The sequence below is a fragment of the Amblyomma mixtum genome, chromosome 5 (genome assembly GCF_055824585.1).
Source record: "Amblyomma mixtum isolate Tamu chromosome 5, ASM5582458v1, whole genome shotgun sequence".
Taxonomy (NCBI): Eukaryota; Metazoa; Arthropoda; class Arachnida; order Ixodida; family Ixodidae; genus Amblyomma; species Amblyomma mixtum.
Window position 1 is genome coordinate 183,496,025 of NC_143016.1, and position 26,842 is coordinate 183,522,866.

At 44.6% G+C, this 26,842-nt stretch overlaps 1 protein-coding gene across 1 annotated transcript; it reads right to left on the minus strand.

Annotated features, from left to right (window-relative positions):
* Positions 1–14,031: 14,031 nt before the first annotated feature.
* Positions 14,032–26,265, minus strand: LOC149345027 (uncharacterized). The gene is made up of 8 exons (XM_089547351.1): positions 26,072–26,265; positions 25,947–25,988; positions 23,733–23,819; positions 21,782–22,029; positions 19,512–19,671; positions 18,641–18,960; positions 16,207–16,211; positions 14,032–14,104 (listed from the first exon to the last, which is right to left on the minus strand). Exons 1-8 carry the CDS (start codon positions 26,178–26,180, stop codon positions 14,032–14,034), a joined length of 1,044 nt encoding a protein of 347 aa, XP_089403477.1. The 5' UTR covers positions 26,181–26,265.
* Positions 26,266–26,842: the final 577 nt, after the last annotated feature.

Consider the following 26,842-nt stretch of genomic DNA (forward strand, 5'->3'; position numbering starts at 1 on the left):
CACTCATTTAGAATGTGGCTAAGAAGGACCCCAACTTTTCGAGTATGGTTTCCAGGAATAGTGGTAAAACAAAACGTACACTCGCCATAGATGGTTTTTAAAACATAACGTTTCGGGACCCCTACGGGTCCCTTGTTCACAATGAGAGATGGACGGAATCGGCCGCTTCTTATACGCGCACTCGACAGCAGAGTGAGTGGGCGTAGTTATCCGGGAGATTACCCTTCGTCCTGTTAATAAAAAAAATCCGTAGTCTGTATATAAAAAGATTCTAAAAGCACTCGGGACGATAAGGGTTTCATAGTATCCAAGATTGTGGCGTTCTCCCAGTCAATGGTGTGCTTCATTTCTTGAGCATGCCCTGCCAGCGGGTTGGATGACGGGCGACATTTGTTGACGTCGTTTTTGTGTTCTCTTAATCTTCTGTTGAGATCGCCTGACTCGCCAATGTATGATGCATAGCAGTTTTTACAGGAGATTTTGTACACGACTCGGGGTAACGTGGGCGCTCCAGACGGTCTTTTACTTGATACAGCTGTTGTTTCAGCTTGATGGACGGCACGTGCGCAATGCGGACGTCGTGTTCTGCAAATATGCGTGCCAGAGCCTTACTTGTCCCCCGGGTGTAAGGAACGCTCGCGCGCTTCTGTTGTCCGAGGAGTCGGGGCTCGGAAGGTTGCAGAGAGCGACGTTGTTCGTTTCGCAGCAGTTGTCGAGCATAGCCATTCTTCTCGAGGTCGACGCGGTCTTTTTCTGCTCGGAACAGCGCAGACCGGGACTGGAGCAAAGACGAGCTGCACGGTTATATAGAGCGGACGCGACGGAACATTTATGGCCAATGTGGTGGGCGGATTGAAAATCCAAGTACTTCCCAGTGTGTGTGTGTTTCCGGAAAACAGTAGTGGCAAGACCATCGGGAGTGCGTAGAACAAGGACGTCAAGAAAAGCAATCCTTTCGGAGACTTCTTCCATTGTGAATTGAACTTTTGGTTGAGAAGAATTTAGATGGTCCAGAGACGGTTTGGCGTCCTTGCGGGGAATTACAGAAACAGTCGTCCACATACCGCAAGAAGAACTTCAGACGAGTTTGAAACGATTTCAGGGCCGAATTTTCAAGAGATTCCAGAGCGAGGTTGGCACAGGTTACGGATAGCGACGCACCCATAGCCGTGCCAAAGATTTGCCTGTAGAAGTCGTTGTTGAAAGTGAAATATGGTTCTGCAGACAGAATTTCAGGAGACGGCACAGATCAGCTGTTTCAAAAGGCGCCCGGGATGGCAGCGATGCGTCTTGTTCCAGTATCCTCTCGCAGCATTCCACAACGAACTGAACAGGAACGCATGTAAAACATGGATTTCACATCAAAATAGACCATGTTGTCATTGTCGTCAACCGCCACAACCTTCCTCGTAGTAACAAAATCAGCCGAATATTTCACACATGTCGGTGTTTGTCTAACAAGGGGCCTAAGGACTTTATGCAGATACTTGGATATGCTATGAATGGCGAACGCGTGAAATCAACAGTAGGCCTGAGAGGCACGTCCGATTTATGAACCTTGGGTAAGCGGTAGATAGCTGGTGCTGACCCGTTGTGGCATATCAATTTGTAGTAGATGTATGTACTTCTTTGAAGGAGGGAAAAACTTGAACACATCGGTTAGCAGTTTTTGAAGCTACGCTTCTACTTTTTTCATGGGATCCCGGTTCAGCTTGGCGTATGTTATAGCATCCTGCAGCAGGTCGGTCGTCTTTTAAATATACAGAGTACGGTCTAATCTCACGGTGGCGTTTCCTTTGTCGGCCGGAAGGATTGCTATCTTTTGATTGTTCTTGAATCTCTTGAGGGCATGCTTCTCAGAAATAGGTAAAGTGCTGGGCAAATTTGAACGTTTGGTAAGCGCCCCAATAGCACGCGAGCGTGCTTCTGCTTTAAACTTCGGATCTACTACAAGAACTGCCTGCTCAACGGCACAAGTCCTTTGGCCTACCCCTGGTGCGGCGCCTGTGTTGAAACTGAGGCCACGGCTCAGGGGGGCATGTTCCGCGGGATCCAAGTTGTGCGACGGCAAGTTCTGGATCCCCGGTACAGTATGGCTGCTTCCGCTGGTGCCGAGTAAATGCTGGAACTTTGCGTCCAGGCTGGTGACCCTTTCATCTTCTGTTCGGGATGAGACGAAGTTGGCATAAAGCAACACGTCGACGAGATCAGTGCGCAGAAGACCCTGAAGTCTGCTTTGCGAGAAGAACGCTTCATTATGAAGGCGCTTGGTAATGGCTTTTGTTCCATGATGCGGGCCTGAAGTAGACACCGTTGTGTCTGAGCAATTTCATTTCTTCCGAACGCTGTCTTTATGAGCAGGGGTAAACGAAGATACTTTGGAATAAGGCCGATGTGCCTTGCAAAGGGAGTGATTTCTAGTCTTGATTTCAAGAAAATGAACTGACGGAGCTAGGTGACTGCAGCGGGTCCATGCTTTCCTCAGAAGGCAACGTAGTGGAGGGTTCGATAGAATCCGGTCTGGCTGGGAGAAGCATAGTGGTAAAATAAAACGTACACTCTCTAAAGATGGTTTTTAAAACATGACGTTTCGGGACCCCTACGGATCCCTTGCTCACAATGAAAGATGGATGGAATGGGCCGCTCCTTATATATTCCTTTTTAGGAATATTTCCATGGCAGTTGCAACGTATCGCTCTCATAACTGTGCCTCAAAACTTCCCAGACAATATGGGGCCTAGAGCAGAGATGCTTGACAGTTTTCGCTCTGCGGGAATTATGAGCAAAATGCCACGGTGGGGAATTTAGCTCATAATCATGAAAAAGGGGGGGGGGGGGGCTGGTCGTGATGACATCACAAGGTTATGAGACCTAGCTGGCACCTCCTAGGTTGCCTATCTGGGAGTTTTCTGCTCACGCCGCTGACGATGACTACGCCGGGTTTTCCGCTTAACGGGACGCTTAACGATATCCGGTTAAGATTAGCTCATTGTGCAGCAAAACATATTAAGAGTTTCGCATAAAATTTAATTTCTGAGTGTGTGAAAAGTCTAAATGCCTGTAATTTCTTTTTGCAGCTACGATCCCCAGTACATACTCCAGGTGACGGCTAGCGGGCGTAGTGCCGTAAGTGTTTGGAGCGCCATGGCAGCGGACCGACTCAGGCCACTCCACATCACAGACGGAATCTTAGATTCTGACCAATATGAAGTTGAAGTTGAAGTTGAAGTTGAAGTTTATTTCCTTTGTTGCGAAAGGAGGAGCCGGGACTAAAAGCTGTGGTGACAGCTTGACAAAGGGTCCCGGCTCCTTTACATTCCCGACAGTACAGGAGGAAGACGATGGCTATACTCATACATACGTACTTACATACATAAAAAAAATATATCAGCAAGATGAATACATCACTCACTGCTGAAAAAAAAATAAATTAGTTAATCAGCATTTTACAGACCACTTATGCACATCATGCACTAACGAACACACAAAAAAAGAATGTCATAAATCATCACAAAAGAAACACCGCAAATAAAATTGAATAAAAATAATAAACGGCACCTGAAATTCAAGGAAAACAGTTTGTTCGGCAATATTCCAGAATTTCAAGTTTTGATTTGTTAGTTATATCAAAATTTTCTTGGATTAATTTGTTCAGCAGAGTTGGAAGGTTATAACATACGGATTCATTCACATAGTGGGCTCTTGGTGTTGGGGCAGACCAGGTTTCTCTATGTCTCGTGTCACGGCAGCTGGTGTTTTCTCTGAGTTGTGCAAGCAAAATGATGAGATTATTGGGGTGTTTTAATTGAGATTTATAATGTAATAGTAGTCTGTATGTATAAAATGCGAATATGGGAAGAATTTCATACTTTGAAAAAAGACTAGTGGTAGAAGATGATAATGGTACATTGGCAATACATCGCACTGCTTTTTTCTGAAGCAGATGTATCTTTCGAAGATTAGTTATGCCTGTTGTGCCCCAAACTATGTTACAATATTGAAGATGAGAAAGTACTAACGCATTGTAAAGCATGATTTTTACCTTTGTTGGAAAGATGTGTCTAAAACTCGCAAGTATACCCAGGGCTGAGGCAACTTTAGAACGAATGTATTCTATGTGTGCATTCCAAGATAAATTGCTTGAAAAGGTTACTCCCAGTGTTTTTACAGACTCAACGAGTTCAATAGGCTGATTATCGAATACGGCTTTGATAGGACGTGATATTTTCTTTCCCCTAGGACGGAATAACATAATTTTTGTCTTTATCGGATTTATTCGCAGATAATTTGCTTCTGCCCATAAGCCGAGTTGAGTAAGTGCACTGTTTGTTTCTTTTTCAATGTCTGTTTCGGAAGTACCTGTGATAAAAAAAGATGTGTCATCAGCATATGATACTATATGAGCGCTACTTGTGCAGTGGAAAATATCATTTATGTAAATTAAAAACAGTAATGGCCCAAGTATGCTGCCTTGAGGCACTCCGCATGTTATAGAGAGGGTAGAAGAAGTTGCTCTGTTTACATCTACGTACTGAGCTCTGTATGATAAGTAGGATTCTAATAAATTTAGCGCTACGCCACGTACACCATACCTATTTAATTTAAAAAGAAGAATATTATGATTAATGAGGTCAAATGCCTTAGAAAAATCGATATAAATACCAATGGCGAGTTTATTTTCTGTGAAAGACTTTATTATAATTTCTTTCTGTGTTAGAAGCGCCGTTTCAGTAGACCTGTGCTTCCTAAAGCCATGCTGGAAGTCAAGTAGTAAGCGATTGCCATCAAAATATGAGGTAATTCTGGTGTGGATTATTTTCTCAATACCTTTAGAAAGCACAGGTAGTATGGAAATCGGTCGATAGTTATTGAGTAATTTTTTATCTCCATGCTTAAATACTGGTACCACTCGGGCAATCTGCATTTCTTTAGGGAAAACGCCAGTGGATAAAATTAGGTTATATATGTAGGTAAGAACAGGGCAAATGACGTCAAGAACATGCTTGACAGGCAATATTTGCATACCATTCGAGTCCTGTGATTTGCTATTTTTGATATTATTTATGCAAGCGAAAACTTCACTTGAATCAGTTGGGGCAAAAAAAAGAGATTGCGTACTGTCGTTACCTTTCACGTACTCAGCGTAATTGCGGCAGATACTCACGTCCTGGTTAAAGTGTTTAGTTTGTTCAATAAAGAAGCGGTTAAAACCATCTGCCAACAAAGTGCCGGTGAGCAGCTTTCCCTCATGTGTAAGGGAGTCAAGCGTAGATGCATTGATGCCGGGATGTAATAATAGGTTCAAATTGCGCCAAACAGCATCTGGACGTTGTGCGCATTCACCCCGGAACATGTTTATTAAGAAAGAATCTTTAGCCTGCTTCAGTTTCGATGTAACTTTATTTCGATAGGTCCTAAATTGTGCAAGTATTGTTAAATCTTTTGTTTTTACAAATTTGGCAAACAACGCATGTTTATGCTTAATCATATTCAGTAATTCTCGCGTTAACCAAGGTTTTCGCGCTTTCTTCGGTTTCTTTACTTGCACTAACGGAAAATGTAGGTGGTAAATATCTTTAAATATGCTTATAAATTTTGAATATGCAGTATTACTATCACTGTGTGTGTAGACGGACTCCCATGTTTGGTGTTCGATTGCGCAGCGGAATGACTCAAGGCGAGAAGGATTAATTACTTGGCGATAAGTAGTTTGCTCTGTATTCCATTTGATCGGCAAGGGCTTATTCACTAATAGAAATATTCCCAGATGGTCGCTCATGCTAGTATAAATAGTTCCAGCGAATATTGTGTCAGTGTCAACATTAGTAATAAACACATCTAATAAAGTAGAGCTTTGCTCTGTGATCCGTGTTGGATGAGTGATAACATTCGATAGCCCATATGCAGAAATAGTAAGGCTCAGCTCATTCTGGTTTGGCGTAGGTATGAGCATGTTGACGTTCAGGTCTCCACCCAAAAATATATTCACTTTCTGTTCCACAGCATACTCAAAAACTTCGTCTAAAAAGGTCAGAAAGTTGCAAAATGTACCCGATGGTGGTTTGTACACCACGCAAAACAGATTATCAAGATGGCGCAAGGTGAGCACTTCAAAGTCAGGTGTGACAGCACAGAATCGTTCTTCGGTATCACAGATAATATTCGCTTTTACAAGAATAGAAACACCACCCCCTTTCTTGTCCTGACGATTGCGAAAGAAACACTGATAACCTGGTAAGTGAAATACAGCCGATTCTTCTTCATACCATGTTTCTGTAAGCATTAGCACCGTGAATGACACTCCGAAAAGATCTAACAAGGCATTCATTTCACTTTCTTTGTTTTTTAAAGAGCGAACGTTTTGGTGAAAAAAGGATAGGGCTGGTTTTTTGGTAAGAACCAATTTCTGAATTTCCTGTGGTAGGAAGCCCATATTGGCTGGACAACAAGTTATATAGGTTCAAGAAATTTACACCATCTTGGTCATGTCATCCACGCAGGTGATAGGGATGACAGGTGTGGTATCTGATTTGCGAACATAAATTTTTCCGTTCTTGACCCACGCGTACTTCCAGCCCTGCGCTTCTTTCGCTGCATTTGCAGCACCGAAGAGGCGCTTCATGGCTGGGCACAGGTGTTCGTTTACAAAGATTTGGTTGTTTGGTTCTAGCCCCAGGTCATTTGCCGTAAGTCTGCACTTTTTAGCTTTTTCCAGGAAAGAGTTTCGCCGAGCTCTGCGTGTAAACTGCAAAATTATGTTAGGGGAGGCAGTATTTCCAACAGTTTGAACACGATGACAAGCCTCAATGTCACAGTCCTCCAGAGGCATGTCAATTTCTTGAGCCAGTTTTTTGGACAGTTCTTGTAAATTTTCGTTGTCTATCTGTGGCACTCCTTTGATTTCGATGTTGAAGCACCGTGAGTGCTGTTCGTTCTGCATGAGTCTAGACTCTTGTTCCTTTACTTGTGCACACAGAGTTTTACGTTCCTCCTGCAGCGTTCTGATTGTTTCTTTAAGATCCTTGTTCTCTGTTTCAACTCTTTTAACGGAATCTTTTATTTCTTCATAGCTTTGGTTAATAAAGCCCATGCTAGTCTTAATTTCTCTTATATCTTTCCTGAGGTCTCGCTCGATACTTTCTCTCATGTCGCGAAACTCTTGTTTTATTTCACGCTTCAAGTCTTCAAACATTTTCTGAAGTTCTTTCGTCATTTCTCAGCCGTTTCACAACCCAAAAAGGCACACTAGTTCTAAAACAAAACGCGCATCAAAGTGCTTGGCAGCAATATGGCAGCGGATTCACAGTGAATAGTTTTACATGCAGTAAATGAAAATGTTTGGTAGCCAACCTGCAAAATATGGGCGGAAGATATAGCACGGCCGTCGTCTCCGCTACCGTAGCTGCCAAGTGATGCTTGATGAAGCTCTCGCAGATTATGTAGCCTCAGTCGATGTGACGTCACGCCAGGACATCCAATGGCTGATGGCCTCCTTTCCGGAATGACAGTGATGGTGCAGTCACGTGGAGCTGCACTCGGCAACAAAGTCTGGCCGCGGGAGCTGCAGAAACGTCCGGTAGAAAGCGATGCTGCAAAATATGGGCGGAAGATATAGCACGGCCGTCGTCTCCGCTACCGTAGCTGCCAAGTGATGCTTGATGAAGCTCTCGCAGATTATGTAGCCTCAGTCGATGTGACGTCACGCCAGGACATCCAATGGCTGATGGCCTCCTTTCCGGAATGACAGTGATGGTGCAGTCACGTGGAGCTGCACTCGGCAACAAAGTCTGGCCGCGGGAGCTGCAGAAACGTCCGGTAGAAAGCGATGCTGCAAAATATGGGCGGAAGATATAGCACGGCCGTCGTCTCCGCTACCGTAGCTGCCAAGTCCTGTTTTATGTGAATAAAACTGAAGAAATCCTGCTTCCGTATGCACTTCCTTCTGGCTATAAAGCTGCGCAAGTCGTCGAGAGCCTTCACACATCGGGCAGCGGTGGCGGTGGCACGTTGCTGCACAAGAGTGCTCAAACAACTGTTTTGAATTTGCAGTTCCTTCGCTGCTGTCCGTCTGCAAGAATTTCCGTATCAAGCGCGATCTGCATTCTGCTGGCTTCGTTGACGCACCGTGTGCGGCTGCCTATCGTGCTGTCATCACGTGAAGATACGCCCCTTCCTTCTGGCTATAAAGCTGCGCAAGTCGTCGAGAGCCTTCACACATCGGGCAGCGGTGGCGGTGGCACGTTGCCGCACAAGAGTGCTCAAACAACTGTTTTGAATTTGCAGGTCAGTTGTCTTTTCTTATTGTTGTTAAGCTGCCAGTGCATACTGCCGCCACTGCTGCCACTGCTGCCCATGGTCTAGTGTCTTGCTTGCAATGTCATCTGAAAATTTTGATCCTTGTTCTGCATGCTACGAAGACATTATAGATGGTGAAGAATTTATGACTTGTGCGGATTGCTGTCAAAGGTTTCATATAGGGAAGTGTGCAGGGGTTGGGGAGCGGAGTTTCAAAGCAAAAAATGCTGAATTAAGAAAAGCCCTGAAATGCTTGACATGTCGATCTTCGGCGTCTCGCAGTCATGATAGCAGCAGTAATGCATCTTCTGCTGTCTTATGCAAACAGCTTGCTGAGATTAGTAGGTCTTTGGCAAATCTCACAGCCAAAGTGGATGATCTGACATCTTTGAAGGAAACCGTTTCAAGCATTGAAATGTCTGTACAACATATGTCTGACACGTATGACAAATTGCTCGAAGTATCTAATAGGCATGACAAGGAAATCGAGCTCCTACGTAAGAGAGTTGACGACATTGAGGCAAACCAGGACGAGCAGCAAATTCGAAAACTGCGTCAGGAATTGAACGACCTGAGCCAGTACAGTAGGCGGCAAAACATGGAAATACATGGAATGCCTGTGACAGATGGTGAAGATTTACTGAGCAAAGTAAACAGCCTTGCTGTGAAGCTTGACTTGCCCACACTTGTAGCAAAGGACATTGAAGGGCTACACCGCCTTCCATCTCAACCTGACAAGGTGCCTGTGGTTTTGATCCGTTTTGCCAACCGATCCACAAAAACAGACTGGATTTCAAAGCGCAAAGAATGCGAAGATGACATTCGATTCTTTGATAACCTGACGGCTTCTAGCAGGAATTTACTGTGGCTCGCTAAAATGAAGGCTAAGGAAATGAAGTACGCTTTCGTCTGGTCAAAGGAAGGAAAGATCTACGCTCGAAAGCAACCTGGTGCACGAGCCATCAGGATAGCTTGTGAGGAGGACATTGATAAGATGGTTTAATCACTGTTGCTGCGAGACTGCGCAGTACACCTGCTCAACAATGGCTTATTTTACTGCCGAGTCATTCACCGACTTTCTAAAGGACGGTGCTTACAATCCTCGCAACACACTATCTCTTTACCACTTGAATTGTCAAAGCCTAAAAAATAAATCAGAAGAAGTAGAAGCTGAATTAACTAAACTGAATTTTAATTTTGACCTTATTGCCTTCACTGAAACATGGTTTACCTCAAATGCAGATGTCAATGAGTTTCCTGGTTACAAACCTATTTCAGTATTTCGAGATGGAAAGCGTGGTGGTGGTGTATCTTTATATGTGCAAAATTATTTGTGCTTCGAGGTCTTGTCGGATTATTCACTTGTTTGTACTGATTTTGAAACTGTCTGCATTGCTTTTCATAGAGTTGCTATTATGGTTGTGTATCGCCCCCCTCGAGGAAATTCTGACAATTTTTTTCGCTTCATTGATTGTTTTCTGAAGTTTGCAAACCAAAACAACTGGCGTATCATTGTGCTAGGTGTCTTCAATATCAACTTTTTGGAGGACAACGCTCTGAAGATTAATTTAAATGAAATAATGCTGTCTAATGGTTGTGACAACACTATTGAATTGCCTACTCGCATATCCTTGCACTCTGAAACATTAATTGATTTGTGCTTCACTAATTTCCCACCTCATAGTTGCATATCCGGTGTTTTTTCTTCTGGGATTAGTGATCACTTGCCTTTCTTTTCACTTTTTCCTGACACGACCAAATTGAACAAACCCGTTCACGCTCGTAGAGTTATTGATGAAAAGAGCATCTCCAGATTTTGTCACTTGTTGTCTACAATTAATTGGGTAGATGTATATGGTGAAAATGACTCGTCCCGTGCTTATGATATATTTATTCAGAAGCTGCTTGAATGCTATTACGCTGCGTTCCCAACTCAAACTATAAAAAAACATAGAAAGGCTAGAAAAGAATGGATGACAGGAGCACTTTTGAAACAAATTAAAGAAAAGAACAAAATGTTCTCTCGTTTTTTGGAAACGCGTTGCCCGGATGATTTAGTTAAGTTTAAGAAGTTTCGAAATAAATTAAACTCAAATCTAAAGAAAGCTAAATCTTTTTTCTATATTAATAAGTTTTCGTCAATCTTACACAATCCTAAATTACTTTGGCAAGGTATTAACGTTATTATAGGGAACAGGAAGAATTGTCTTCCCTCTGAGCTGAAAGTCAATGGGGTGAATTATGCTGGAGTTTCACTTGCCAATATGCTGAATGAACACTTTTTAGCTGCCGGAGCATACCGACCCTCTGCTAGCTGTCATTCAACTCGGACTGTAGACTCATACTTACCCTCTTGCAGTACTGAATCTATATTTTTGTCCCCTACTTCAGAGGATGAAGTTATTTCTATCATTAATTCTTTTAGGAACACCTGCTCACCTGGAGATGACGAAGTTGCTGCTTTTCCTATCAAATGTGCTGTAAATATTATTGCTGGCCCTCTTACGCATATTTGTAACAGAATGCTACTTTCTGGTGTATTCCCTAGCAAATTAAAAGTCGCACGAGTTACCGTTTTATTCAAAGGAGGCAACAAAAATGACCCAAATAATTACCGTCCTATTTCGGTATTGCCTTTGTTTTCGAAGTTAGCTGAGCGTGTACTCTATAGGCGACTAAGCAATTTTTTACAAGCTAAACATCTTATCTGCCCCCAACAGTATGGCTTTCAGGCCGGTAAATCAACAGAATCTGCTCTGTTAGATATTAAGAACTCTATAATTAACAATCTAGAAACTAAGCTTTTTTCAGTTGGAATTTTTCTTGATCTGCGCAAAGCTTTCGATTCTGTGCAACATACAATACTGCTCCATAAATTAGAGACTTATGGGATCCGTGGAGTGGCAAATTCACTTTTGGAAAGTTATCTAACTGCACGGATACAGTACACTCAGATTCATGATGTAAAATCCAGTTTTGGTATGATAAAATTCGGTGTTCCTCAGGGTTCAATTTTGGGACCACTTTTATTTATTCTCTATATTAATGACATTGTAAACATTCCATTAACTCCTAATATCATGATGTATGCCGACGATACTAATGTCTTTTTTTCCGGCTCCAGTCTCCAAGTAATTGAACACCAATGTAATGCCTGGCTTGAGGAGTTAGCGGTTTGGCTCTATGTTAATCAACTTCAATTAAACGTAAACAAAACAAAGTTTATGCTCTTCCATCCAAAAAACAAACCATTAGATCATCACATCAAACTATTTTTTAATGACTTTAACATCGAGCAAGTTCATAGTTGCCGGTTCCTTGGTGTGTTTTTTCGTAGCGATTTGGGTTGGACTGATCATATAAACTACATTAGACTAAAAATGGCCAGATCTATTTATGTTATTTATCGTGTTAGACATCTCCTCCCACTACAAGTTAAAAAACAGCTATATTTTGCCCTTGTTCATTCTCACCTGGTGTATTGCAACCTAGTGTGGGGTACATGCAACAAAACTGATTCATACAAATTGCTTTCTCTCCAGAAAAGAGCTCTACGTTTATTAAGTTCAAGTTCATCTGTTGAAACAAATCTTTTCGAAACATTTCATGTGCGCAATTTCTTTCATTCATACAATTTTAGTTTGGCTCTTCATATTTTTTATAAAGTCAAGCATGAGTTTAGCTCTTTCTCTAACACTTATAATTCAAGAAACGTTGCGTATGGTCTACGTTCCGTTGCCCTATCTACTGCAAGACCCAGAACAAATTATGGTAAACAAACAACCGATTATCAAATTATAACATTGTGTAATACCTACCAGTCTCTTATTCAGATTGCTTTAGAAAGTTATAGTGTGTCTGTATTCAAGAAAAAACTAACGATTCTTTTCCCCCCCGGTTAAATTTCAGCTAATTCTGTATACTTAGTTGTTTTTGTTTTTTTGAGTGTGTGTTTGTGTTCTGCTTTTTTTTTAATGTGCATATTATGAAATGTTTTGTTTATTGTTAATTGATATTTATTATTGTCTATCATTAACTATTTTCATTAACTATTTTCTATTGTGATCATGTTTGCTCATTGTTTTTTTTATCTTTTGTCCATTCGGCCCCCGTTTCCATGATGTGTGATCGGGGTGTAGGCCTTGTCAGGAGGCAAGCTTGGTCTACCTCCTTTAGCCTCACCTCGAGGGCATATTGTACATAATATGGCCAAATAAACCTACTACTACTACTACTACTACTTGACGGACCTTTTCCTGATGGGTATTTTGTATTTCAACCAGACAGAAGCCTAATCCAAACTTCCAGGTGAGCACTCACTTTGTACCGACATTTCAGCAAATTATCGTCCCTCTACTACGCGGATAGAAACGCGTAGGTATTTTATATAGTAGGGTGAACAATTGTCCAATAAATAATACCTTGTGTTACCAAGCTTGGAGTAGATGAGATCAGCTGCCGTAGAGAAATTTTTCTTGCCGGCATATTTGAGTACTTTAAAACACACAAATATTTTTTTAAAATATAGCCACCGGCATGTTGAAGCCACCAGTCTGAGGCCTTCTGTCTGCACTACCTCTCGCTATGCAAGAAATAACGCGAGCACTCTGCTAGCAAACCAAAAAGAATCTACTGCCGCTGGGCAAAAAACAAATGGTCTAAGTACAGGTTCACAGAGATTATTCATACAGGTTATAAAAACTGTATAGTTAAAGGCGGCACATACAAGGCGCTTTCTGCAGATTTTTGAGGAAAATCTATCAAGACGGCCACCAAAATCTTGAAGCTCATCACTACTTCAGTCTTGCGTTATAACTTCATGATGTGGTCCGGTCAGCCGGGCAAGGTGCGGGACGTCACAGGAGAAGCGCAGGGGCCTTTTCTTTCTAGGGGCACTGCAAGAGCGCTAGCGGCCTCCGACAGCGGTAGCTTGGAATTGACGAAAACTAATGTATGCTCCATTAACACTGTCAAAACACCACCATTTCCGGCATTTAAGTTTAAAATATTTTATATTGTAACTGCACTTTTTATGCCAAAATTCTTTAAGCACCTTGTCTTTACCACTTGTACTACATCGTCCTTCCGATTTTTTTTTTGGACTGTACTCTTTCCATTTTTGCTGTGACCATAAGTAGAGAGGACATTTAGTGCGGAACTAGCCTTTCTTTTCTAACTTGTTGCTACATATTTGCTAGCCGCCGCGGGGGCTCAGTGGTTACGGCGCTCGGCTGCTGACCCGAAAGGCGCGAGTTCGATCCCAACCGCACTGACACCGCACAGTACATGGGCCTCTAGAATTTCCCCTCCGTGAAAATTCGACCGTCGTGGTCGAATTTTCATGGAGGCGAAATTCTAGAGGCCCGTGTACTGTGCGATGTCAGTGCACATTCAAAGAACCCCAGGTGGTCGAAATTTCCGGAGCCCTTCATTACGGCGTCTCTCATAGCCTGAGTCGTTTTGGGACGTTAAACCCCATAAACCAAACCATCTGTATATTTCCGAGCTGGAAATAAAGGGGCATCTGTTTGCTTTGCGAATCGGCCTGGTTTTCATAACGTAGCTGCCGGCCTTTGGCCGGGTTGAACGCAACAGTGGCGACGAGGATTCTGCTGCAGCAAGGAAGAAGCCAGCATATACGCCCAAGCACGAGAGCCAAGCAGAAGGAGCCCACCACCAGCCATGGCACACAGGCTACCGGAAATTGAAGACGCAAAAGATAAGTGGCAGGCGTACCTAGTCAAGGTGGAAGCCTATGTCGAAGCGAATGATGTGGAGGACGATGTTAAGAAATGAGCCCTCCAGGTAGCTGCGTTTGAAACAAGAACAATAGAAATTTTGAACGGGAAGGTAGCACCGCGAACGCCTAGCGCCCTGATCTACAAAGAAGTTGTGCAGACCTTAAACAGCTGCTACGACCCGGTACCGAATGAAATTTCTGAAAGTTTCAAGCTCTTCCATCGCTGCCAGCAAGAAGGAGAACCTGTACATGCATTCATAGTGGCAATACGGCAATTGGCACACAATTGCCATTTTGGAACTGCGCTGGACAGAACGATAAGGGACCGTATTGTGTGCGGCGTCCGATCCAAGAATGTGCAGAAGCAGCTGCTAGCGACGAAAAATCTGAATCTTGAAGAAGCCGAGGCTCTTGACTTTGCCGCAGAGAGTGCTGAATGCGATTCGCAAGGTATTGTTACGGAACAAGAACAAGCGAGACTTCTAAAGCTCTCTGGTCAATACGAGTCGCGCGCGAAGTAGCAGGGCGTGCAACAATGCAAATGTTGCGCTAATCATGGTCATGGCTTGTCGACTAATCAAGCGCAAATGTTACAAGTGTGCACAGCCAGGGCATTTAGCTAAAATATGTGCGGCAAATGGAACAAGTAGAATGCTGGCAGTAACGGCACAGACGGCAGAAACCGATGAGAGTGATAGCAGCGTGTCACAAATTTGGTCCTTGACCACACCGCGCTCTCTCATACCCCCCCCCCCCCCCCCCCCCCATCAAGAAATCGTCTACGTGGAATGGCATCGAAATAATGATGGACATCGATACCGGCTCCTCTGTTTGCGTCATTCCCAAGAGCATTTACATATGGCACTCTCATCGACGGCCGCAGCTACAGAAGTTGGAAGTACAGCTTTCATGCTATCTGGAAAAGTTACCGCTTCTCGGTGCACTGACGATGCCAGTTTCATATGAAGGTACAGCAGTGCAGTGCAGTCTGACTGTTTTAGACTGCAATGGCTCCAGTCGAACGCATTCAGGTACTGAGCGTCTATTCGAAGGCTCCCGTGTCAAAAAAAACCTTGGAGGACGTGCCGACGCTGCTCCAGCAACACTCCGACCTTTTCACTGAGGGCAACTGGTCTCATGAAAGGCCCGCCAGCCCGACTGCACGTCAAAGCTGGCGCAAACCCCAAGTTCTTCAAGGCAAGGAAAATTCATTTTGCACTGCGTGATAAAGTGTCTAAGGAGCTTGACAGATTAGTTTCAGCTGGAATAATATCTCCAGTCCCTCATCCTGAATGGGCAACGCCCATCGTGCCGGTTTTGAAGACGGACGGCACAGTGCGCATTTGTGGGGACTTCAAGGTAACCCTAAACCCTGTGTGCGATGTGTAGCAGTGCCCCTTGCCTGTCATACACGACAATTTTGCAAACCTATGTGGAGGAGAAAAATTCAGCGTTCTAGATCTTCGTGATGCTTACAATCAGGTCGAGCTAGATGAGACTCGCGGAAATTAGCGGTGATAAGCACGCAAAAGGGGCTCTTTTTCTACAACAGGTTACCATTTGGCATATCGCATCAGTGCCAGCGATATTCAAACGGAAAATTGAATCGGTGTTCCAAGGACTAAAAGGGACTCAGTCTTATCTAGACGATGTCCTGATAGCCGAGAGCAGCGAGGCTGAAAACGTAAACCTGCAAGCGGTTGTGCAGCATTTCTGCGAGAACGGTATCAAACTTCGTTGCGACAAGTGCAAGTTCGGTCAACAATCAGTGACGTATCTTGGCCATCTTATTGATGCTGAAGAGCTACACCCGATCGAGAAGTACGTGGATGCAATCAGGCTAGCTCTTTTACCGCGAAATGTTGCCGAGTTACGTTCCTTTTTGGGACTGGTTACATTTTACACTAAGTTTTGCCAAATCTTTCCACTATGATTGCACTCTTGTACAGTTGTCTTGAATAAGGTGCAAAATGGGTTTGGCAAGAAAAAGACGACGCGGCATTTAAGAAAGCCAAGCAAGTTTTGTGTACAGCCCCAGTGCTAACGCACTTTAGTCCGCAGGTGGAGTTGATGTTGGAAAGCGACGCTTCGCCTTACGGTGTCGGTGCTGCCCCTTTCCACCGAATAAATGGAGAAGACAAGCCAACTGGTTCCCGATCACGGACGCTTACCTCAGCTGGGAGAAAATACTCCCAAATTGAGCGAGAAGCTCTAGCCCTGGTATTTGGCGTGGCACGGTTCCGCGATTACCTGTTGGGACGTGAGTTCACGCTTGTAACGGACCACCGCCCCTTGTTGGGTCTTCCCAGACAGGATCGTCAAACTTCAGCCATGGCTGCCGCCCGATTTCAGCGCTGGGCGCTTTTGCTCGGAGCATACAAGTACAAGCTCCTCTGCAAACTTGGCAAACAGATGCTAATTTCTGACGCTTTAAGCCGTTTGCCTCAATCGCTGCAGGAGACGCAAGCGGAAACCGAAGATCTGTCGGAAATGGTGCTTATCATGGACGAATGGGACCAGCCAGCCATTCCCCACCAAGAGATTCAAGCACTTCCACCACCTGACTGATTTCTGCAAGCGATATGCAGGTACGTGATTGACGGATGGCCCTCCGTCGTAGAAGGTGACAACAGGGAAATGTCGGAATCCGGACGCCATCTGCTGCAGCTCAGAGTATCTATGAGAGAGTGAGTGAGTGAGTGAGTGAGTGAGTGAGTGAGTGAGTGAGTGAGTGAGTGAGTGAGTGAGTGAGTGAGTGAGTGAAAACTTTATTAGCTCTAGATTCGGTTGTGTTCGGCGGTTTTGAGATGGCTTCGTCCATCTTGCTCAAAGGTCGGTTGCCCTTAGTCCAGGGCTCCGCTGGATGCTGCTGCCAGTTTTGCTCGCCGAATCAGACCTCTTGGTCGACCCGGCGATCGCTGGAGAGCACTCCCTCCCATTGCTCCGCACTCGGGTTTGTTATCACTGGTACCACGCTTATCCTCTGGCATGCCCACGTTATGTGGTACACCTTGGGGGGTTCTTGGGACCAAGGGCATTTGTCATTGTATTGTGTTGGATACATTTTGTTGAGTACGTGTAGGCTCGGGTAGGAGCCCTATGAGAGCGTGCCAAGGAAGGAAGCCGTATAAAGGGATTGATTATGAGGCTTAATTTCAGCGCAGGCCTGCGTTCTTTGTGATGGTTTCGGTGAAATTCAGCTTCGCAGCAGAAATGGCACAAGCTTTCTCACCCTCTGGCAATGGCATGCGGACACTGGCTACTAGACACATGAAGAGTTTCACGCTTATACGTTTCATTGAGCTGTCGGTAGTAATTGTCTTATTTGTTTGCAACGCAGCAAGGTGCGCAGCATAGTATTAAGTTCCTTAGGGTTGCTGCTTGAACTTGAGGATGGATATGAAAGGTTCACGAACGGACTAGCAACAAGCATATAAAAGAAGCCTGAAAGAAATTGGCCACGGCGCGTGGCTTTTGCCAGGCGCTGTATGCGGGGCGTCAGACCTTGTTCACTTTTTTCAGTGGCGAAGCACGCGCGAATCTGTTGGGCCACTGGGCGCATTTGTTTTTCAGTCCCGGACTGTCCGGGACTACTTGCGGACTCGAGTCCGGTATTTGTTTTTCTCGGGCAGCCCGAAAGCTCCGCTTACCTGCCTGCATCGCCATAGCAACGCGTTCGTTTTTAGCCTATGGCAGTCCGCGGGCTGCTTGGGGCTGCTGAGAAGGCAGCAGACGATAGCTGCGCGCCGCGCTGGCAGCCATATTGAGTTGGACTCCGTGTGAATTTTGTGTATTTTTCGTGTTCCTGGAGGTCGATATCATGCGTTAAACCTTCACATGAGCTCCGTAGCTGCTCTCTGAGCCATCGCAATACTTTTTGTTCTTGCATCTTCGTTTATTGTCTTGAAATCCACCGCACACGGACGCGCGTTCGAAGCTGCGAGCGCGTATTGTTTGCTCGTGTCGTCAAGAGCCCAAGCAGCACACCAACAATGGACCGACGCTGGCATAATGCTGGTCAAAACCGGCTCGAAAGTCGTACCGACGTCGGCATTGGGGCAAAAAGTTACTTTTTCCAACCTTGGCCTGATGTTCGGACCAACACTGAACCGACATTCATGCCACTATCAGACCACTGTTCAGCCGCTCTACCAACACTGAACCGACATTCATGCCACTCTCAGACCACTGTTCAGCCGCTCTACAAACACTGAACCGACATTCACGCCGCTATTGTACCCACTTTCAGCCACTCTACCAACACTGAACCGACATTCATGCCACTATCAGACCACTGTTCAGCCGCTCTACCAACACTGAACCGACATTCATGCCGCTATTGTACCCACTTTCAGCCGCTCTACCAACACCGGCTTGACATACCACAATTAGGCCACTGTTCAGCCTTTCTGCTAACGCTTGCCCGAAGTTTATGCCATTGCATTTCCAGTTCAGCGAATATTCACATTCCAGTTAATGTTCGCATTGGGAAAGCCATGGGTTTTGGCATTGCAAAGCTGCAATCATCTCTTCTATACACATGCACAACAAAATGAGGCAACGAAAGAATCCAACTGAGAAACAATTTATTAAATAATTAGGCACCGTGGCTGGGAACGCGCGGTTGCGCGAGTCCTGCGAGGCAGCGAGGGCCGCACAGGAGGCGGGACCTTGGGAAGGAGCCAGGGCCGCGCGGGAGGAGGATTTCTGGGAGGTGGGGGCCGCTTGGGGAAGGGAGGGCACTGTGCTGGGGGCTGAAGCACAGGGGCTCGCAGTGGTTGCCAGGCCGGCAGCGGTACTTGGCAGAAACGCTTCGGCAAAACGCCTTTTGCGTCCGCCGCCACGGTCCACCGAACCTGGCAACCACTTCCTAATAAACCCCTGCGCTTCCACCACATCCGCCCCCGTCTTCTCACAGATGGCATCTGCATAAGATAAGCGTTCATTTTAGGCCAGCAGAAAAAGTTTGCTCGTTAATAGAAATCAAGATTATTTCAGCAACAGAGAAAACAGAAAAGGCCACAAGTACATGTTAACTCAAAGTGCGTGCCAAAATGAAAGGACTACAGTATCCAAATACAACTTGAGGAGAAAATCCACCTGAAAGCTCTTCTAACCAACTGTATAAAGCTGCTGCGACATCACGGTCGACCACTTTGCACTACTAACATATGGGAGCACAAATGGCTGGCAGATACAAGGCACGGCTACGATCCATGACAAGAGATGGATGTGACTGATGGGAGGGCTTTCTTTGAAAGGCATCTGCTGACTCATATATCTTCAGATGCACATGGAAGAAAACTGCAGATGACTACCCCCATAAAAACAGTAACAAAGTATTCACCTGTAATGAAAAAGAAAACTGGTAAAGTATCAACTGAAAAGAAAAAAAGAAAACAAACCGCAGCAGAACCTGGTGCATGTTCTTCCACTCATCTTTTAAAATTCAGTTAAAAGCTACGCAACAACATACCTGTTGCCACCTTGCATAACTTCAGGGCAATAAATGACCACTTGCCCTTGCGGCCATGGAGGCTGTACATCCTCTGTACAGCCACCCCCATGATGGCGGTCATTATGTTGGAGCCCACCTCCCTCAGGCCTTTGCCCCCCAGGCGGACCAGCTGCTTTCGCTGAAAAGAAACACCACAGGTGCACAAGCTATTAGGCACAAATATCAATTATAATTTCATTTAGTTTAGCAGAATCGAATAGCTAAGACAATTGTGTGGCTACCTGTCAACAGCCCATGCGAGTACCTGCAATCATAATGCATAATTTCTGTATGATACAATAGCTTGACTAGTTGCTACCAGCAGAAAGCACCACCACCAATATGGACATTCTTTTTTTTCCCAGTTTACTAAGAGCAGGGAAACTTTAGCGATTAAGCAAAGGTGGCCAACTCCTACCCATTATGCTTTGCATCTTGGACGTTATTATATTATAACTATAATGCTTTTTGCAGATATCTATGTGCTGGATGTGTTTTCTCTGCACAGCCGTTACGCTAAAATTGATTTGGCTTGTAGAACTTAAAGTTCCAAAGTGACTCAGGCTATGATGAGGGACACCATAGTGGAGGGCTCCGGAAGTTTCGACCACGTGGGGTCTTTAACATGCGCCACTGACATCACACTGCACACGGGCGCCTTGCTTTTCGCCTCCATGGAAAACTGGCCATCACGGCTGGGTTTGAACCTGAGTCTTTGGGTTCAGCAGTCGAGTGCCCTAACCACTGAGCCACCATGGCGGGGCTCACTACCCTGAAATTGAGCAGTCTAATTAATGCTATACAAAGGGCGCTTATTTAAACCCCCAAGCACCTGAGTAAAGCTGCGTGCTTAGCAACCACATTTAATTAAACGATGTTGCTTGTTTTTGGCAGCAGATTAAGTAATGAAATGTGCATAATCTGAGCAAAAGACAGGGAAGAGGTGGGTTAGAGCTGCCCCATTATTTGGGAAACCTAGCCGAAATTAAAGACGCGCTGAGAGAGGACCAACTTCCAGCTGTGTTCACAGCAGTTCATGCAACAGTATATTAACCGAAAGCTCAGCTTCCTGTAAAACAGACCTTACAACATCCTTAATGTTAGCTACAAAGTCCACTGCTGAACTAAATTAAAACAGCACAACAATAAATGACAAATGTAAGGAAAATGAGGGGCTCGTTATGAGACACATACGAAGAAAGGCAGCCACAGGCAACAAAAGCATAGGGGATTTTTTTTGCTGTTGATCGATGTAAAACAATAATGTAATCACAGAAATATTTGACTGAGAAAAAAAATTTGTTGGAACCAAGTCTGTTATGCAACGACCGGCCACCGGCAGAGCTGTGGAAAACTACATCGAATGACATTGAGTGACACCATCTGAGAGCAACTGCCCCCAAAAAAGCCTGTGACTGCACCGCCAAATACCAAGCTACTACAAGATGTGACAGGTGCAATGCTTCGCACAGAACCAGCATCAGTAGCTTGGTTTGCTGTTTAGCGCTCCTTCTCGCCTAAACGCTCTGATGCGACAGCAGTCTCGCAGGTGGCATTTTCTTTGCATTGCGTGGCTGAAACATGATGTGACAACTGGCACTTGCCGTAAGCAATATTGCGAGCGCCACATGTTCAGCACTGCTACTGAGCCCAACAAATTGATAGGAGCCAAAGAGCAGATAAAGAGAGTCCCCTAACAGCTATCCCGACACGTGATGCAGTTTTTGCAAGCTCTGCTACCGGCTGGGCATTGCGTACCACTTTTGCTTCCAACAGTAAATCTCACCACACAAGGAATCGACAGGGCGTTCCAGTGAACACTCTCAAAAATTCCTAAAGAAGCGCAAGTTCGATATGGGAAAACAATTTTTTTTTGGAGGACCGATCTCTCAGCAGTGGTGGACATAATTTACTGCATAACTGTGCGTGTGTACCTGCAAATATTTCTTCTATTTTGAACTCCCTATTCTTAGGAATTCCTGAAAATGTTCACTGAAACAGCCAGTGTGTATATCAGCAAGCAACTTTCATGAACAAGACATTTACATTAACAAAACACACTGTGACAGCACACTCCAGCACAACAGTAGGAATTATATCTATGAAGAGCATATTATTCACAGAGCACGGCATGCAAATACTCTTGGAGCTCAAGATTTCTTCACAAACCTCGGAATTACATTATGCATGCAATTCGTTAGTAGGCATTCATTTTTTCCAGACACGAATTATCAGAAACATTAAATCACCAGTCCAGCAGCCACGCTGTCGTCCTGGGCGGCAGCTTCCACAGTGTCCAACTCCTCGGGGGAGAATGCGGGCAGTGCAAGGGTGGGAGGCGGTGGCGAGGGGGACACTGGCCGAGTCCTCTGCTCCAGCTGCCGGTCCGACCGCAGCAGCACGTGATCCTCCAGCCTTTGTAACCGCTGCATTAAGTCGCGCTGCTGCTGTCGGACCTCCAGCACCAGGCACATCAGCTTCAGCAGGGTAGCTGAAACTGAAGCAATCAACAATTTCTGTGAGAGCAGGGTTAACCTGGGCGCAATAATATCATTTGCGCACTGAGGTACAATAAAGAACAGTATGAGGCTAACAGTAGGCAGCAACACACTCTGTACTATGCTCCTAAACTTCCACCAGTTTTTATCCTCCAGGACACTTCTAATTCATGTTCTATTCCTTGCTAGCCTAATTTAAATGCCATAAATGTCACCATGCACTGACAAACACCTTGGTGAAATGGAGCTGCTCTATGTGTGATAGCTAGCACAGAACCTGCAGCCTTGTTGTGTAAAGGACTTCTCAGTCTATGAGCTTCGCCAATTTTTACATTGCTTCATGGGCATTTCCACTGCTATTGCACCATGGCAGAGATGGCAGCAGTTAGTCGCAAATGGATTCTTCCAGTGTCATGAGAAGCATGTGCTAATAGAAGCGAGAAAGCAGAGCAGGCCTGTGCCCTTAATATAGCATTGCACCATTTGGAAAGTATTGCTCACGGCAAAACCCACATTGGCCAAAATGCTGGAGGTAGACATCTGTTCTAACTGCAAGTGCTGGCAGGGATCAATGCATTAAAACTGCAACAAAGATAGCCCTTATGGAATTATAGCCCTTAGCTGACAGGCGAAATGCAACAAAGAGGTGGACCAAATGTTTCTTGCTAGGCACAGGAGGTGCCAGACCGTTGAGACATAAAACAAGGTCACATTTATCTCTTACCACGCATCCATTTTGCTGCAGGCGAGACAAGACTAGGAGCCAGCTGATGTGCTCCACAAGGCAGTTAGGCTGTTCAGTTCTTTCCTAAGCAAGAGGTCCTCCTTCAGAGCATGCCACTATTATTGGCTGCTTATCTCCTTCAGCACCCTTTATGGGAGCTTTGTGATAGCGCAATTAATTTTTTTTCAGCACATTTCGCTGCATCCAAGGCACTGCATCAACTTCCAACCAGTAAACTTTTAAAATACTTTGAAAGACAATGAAAAATTACAATATGGGCCTTGCTGACCAACCGCGACCAAGCGACCAAATTATGCTGGTAAGGAAACAAATGCACAGAACATGGGACTACTGTGTAGAGTGCAATTCGTAGGAGTGGCTTCCTGGTGGTGATGTAGGCCGAGAGAGGCAACAGAAATGTCAGGATCCAAAAGAACCCAACAAAAGCACAACATACAGCTCTTGGGAAGGGCACACAACAACCACTCCACTATGAATCACAAGAGGAGAAAGCAATGGAAGTACTAGGTTGTAAATTCCAGTACCACTTCAGTTCAATACAATCATTTTTGAGAAATACATGTGATGATTTTCAGAGTGACCCCTTTCAAAGCACATAGTTTGAAACTAGAAATGTGCTTCTAGCACCGTTTCAAGAGCCACTGAGGAGAACTCCGTGCAAATATCTTCCTGAATAAGTATATTCTCTAGGTCTTTCTGGGCCTGTTGACTGCTGCTCGGCAGCAGCAGGTACAATGAGAAATTTAAAATTTGCTCTGTTTTTCTTTAAGGCAAAGCAGATCTAGCTTCTATATTTTGTTGTGTCACTTGATACTAGACAAAATAGGAGTGTAATTAAAAGAAAGGAACACAGTGAAAAGACGGGACAAGCAGCATTTGTTCTGTCCTCTCACTGTGTCCCCATGTTTGGCTTGCATTTCTCTTTTTGCACAAAAGTAAACAAAGTGAAAATCTCACCATCAACAGTCCCAGCTGTCGACCCCTCCAGCTTGCTGGGTGGCGCACTGTTTTCGTTCACACTCTCCCCAGCGTGATTCAGTGGGGCTGGAGATGAACATGCGTCATTGATGGCAATCCAGGAAGTACAGAACACACTACTGTGTACAACCACAATGTCACATTTCTATCCTAATTGAATGCAGAAATGCTACTTCAGGATATTTTTGGAGAAGGGACAGAACAGTTGCATGGCCAGGCTGTTTTGCATACAGGTGATCTTTTTAAAACACAATAGACACAAAATTACGAAGTTCAGAAACAAATTCCTGGTTATATAGAGATGCCCCCCAGGCAATAGTAACACTTCCTTTGGCCGAAAAGATATTTTAATTTGGTTTCAATCACAGGCTGTACAAAGACTTCATAATTCAAAACCCATCAAAACCGACACCTCCATGACAAGTAGTTGACGTGACAAACAATCTCACATCATGCAGATACCTATGACACATAAAAGAACGTTGTGATCCGACTGCGGCGGCGCGTTTCGATGGAGGCGAAACGCAAGAGGTGCCCGTGTGCTGTGCGATGTCAGTGCACGTTAAAGATCCCCAGTCGGCTGAAATTATCCCAGGGCGCTACGGCACCTCCTTCTTCCTTTCTTCTCACACTCCCTCCTTTATCCCTTCTCTTATGAATGTCCACCGAAATGCGAGAGAATTACTGCACCACTTTCTTTCCTGAAAAATCAGTTTTCAATTATTTAAATATGTGTCTATAGTACTTCAATAATTACATTTCTCATGCACCAGCATGGTGCATTGGTACCGTATTTTCCGGTGTATAAGACGCGGCTGTTTTCAAAAATCTTGCTGGTGCGTCCTATACAAGGTTGCGTCTTATATGCGAATTTTTCGTTTTTTTTAGAGAGTTCAGAAATTACTCAGGTTCATGTTCAAGCCTTTTTTACCGAAACAATATCACTAGCAATGAAGCGGTTGTAACACGGTTAATACTTCAATACGGGGACCACCGCGCGCAACTTTTTTTAGGTGAACTTTATCATGAAACGACGGGGATGACGACTTCCGGGATCACAAACACACCACCGTTTCGGAGGCCCCAAGCAAACGTAATGTGAAATGCCAAAAGACGACGACAATCACGCTTCTCGCCATTGTCAAGACAAGCCAGGACAAGCCGGCGTTCTTTTTTCAGCCACCCTTTGCCACTTTGTTTGCTCCATGTACGTAGTGCGAAGAGAATATTTCAGTCGCGTTGCCACCAGAAATGGGCGAACTTTTTGATAGCGCATCCGAAGGTGAAGACTTCCAAGGTTTTAAGTAGAAATAAAATGTTCTTATGGACATGTGGGAGAGTTTTTTCGTTTCGTTTTTCTTTCTTTTTTTCCAAAACGTGGGCAGGAATGGCGTGAGTGTTGCCTTTTTCGACCACTTAGCGTTGCTTAAGAATTTCTCACAAGTACGGTGAATTTCGTGATGGTCGCGCAAGCGTGTTTAATTGATCCTCACTAGCCCAACTGGGAAAACTGTGGTGCGTCTTATATAAGGGTGCGTCTTATATAGCAACTTTTTCAATTACAGCCTGCATATATGGCGGGTGCGTCTTATACACTGGAAAATACGGTACATTTAAGGACACAAAAGAAACTGTCATGGCGAAACCAAAAACAGAGAGCGGAATATATGTCATGTGAATAGAAACCTGTTCGCAGTACTGTTAACGTGGGTAAGAGAGTTTGCCACGAAATGGTTACTGGCAGATTCACTGCTGATCTGAGAGCATGGCAAATGTAAAAAGCTGATGCCAAGTCTGAGCACGTTCCATTTCTCTGCAAGTGCAATTAGCTACGGTGGAGTTTTTTTCCCAGATTTTGCAAGCATACTACCATAAATCCCCAATCAAAACTAACACAATGTCGACCTTACATTAAATAGAAATGAGAAATGGTGTTTTAGTTTTAAGGCGGTTAACATCCAAAGGCGACTGAGGCTATGAGGGACGCCGTAGTGAAGGGCTCCGGAAATTTCGACCACCTGGGGTTCTTCAACGTGCACTGACATCGCACAGCACACGGGCCTCTAGAATTTCGCCTCCATCAAAATTCGACCGCCTTGGCCGGGATCGAACCCGCGTCTTTCGGGTCAGCAGCCGAGCGCCGTAACCACTGAGCCACCGCGGCGGCTTAACAAATGAGAATTCATGTCTTACGTGGTGACGGCAGCTGTACAACATCGTTGTGGCCCTCATTTCCTAAAAAAGAATTGGACATGAACGTCTTGTTGAGTATGCAAAATAATTTCTCATCAATAAAGAAATATGAGAATTTCAATTACCAGAAACTGCCGAGCTTTCTAGGGCTGAAGTGAACTCGTAGCGCCGCACCTTTTTTTCGGCGCTCTTGTAGGATCCTGCAAACATTCTCAATATCTCGACAAAAACCATGTCATCTCCAAGCAACAGTACGGATTTCAAAAAAACAAAACAACTGAGGCCGCCTTACTGGAAATCATAGAAAAGCTAATTGAAAACATAGAAAATAAACTGCTAACAGTTGGCATATTCCTTGATATGAGGAAAGCGTTTGACTCGGTTAACCATAAGATATTGCTTGAGTGTGATGGAATACGCGGCGTTCCTTTAACCTTATTTGCTAGCTACCTTGACAACCGATCTCAAACAAATATCATTAACGGTATTTCATCTGGGATCGGTCAGATTGTGTCTGGTGTGCCACAGGGCTCCGTTCTAGGACCAACGTTGTTCTTATTATATATTAATGATATCGTCAACCTTCATCCAGCAGACAACATTATAATCTATGAGGACGATACTAACGTATTTTTTTCAGGGCAAGATAGTAATATTTTGCAAGCAGCCTCCAATAGTTGGTTATCCCAATTGTCTGTTTGGTTAAAATCAAATAGGTTAGAACTTAATGTCAGGAAAACAAAGTACATACTGTTTAGAGCCAAAAATAAGGAAGTTCCGAACAACTTCCAAATTAACTTCGAGCAAGCTCCTATAACTCGTGTCAGCTCTACAATGTTCCTTGGAGTCATTTTTGAAGAACATTTACTCTGGACAGATCGTGTAAACTACGTTTG

Coding starts and splice junctions, on each gene's coding strand:
- LOC149345027 (XM_089547351.1), bottom strand. CDS start 26,180: ATGGTTTTTGTCGAGATATTGAGAATGTTTGCAGGATCCTACAAGAGC. Junction 22,030..23,732: donor GACAGCTGGGACTGTTGATG/GTGAGATTTTCA, acceptor TGATTGCTTCAG/TTTCAGCTACCCTGCTGAAG. Junction 19,672..21,781: donor ACAGCGTGGCTGCTGGACTG/GTGATTTAATGT, acceptor GTTTCTTTTCAG/CGAAAGCAGCTGGTCCGCCT.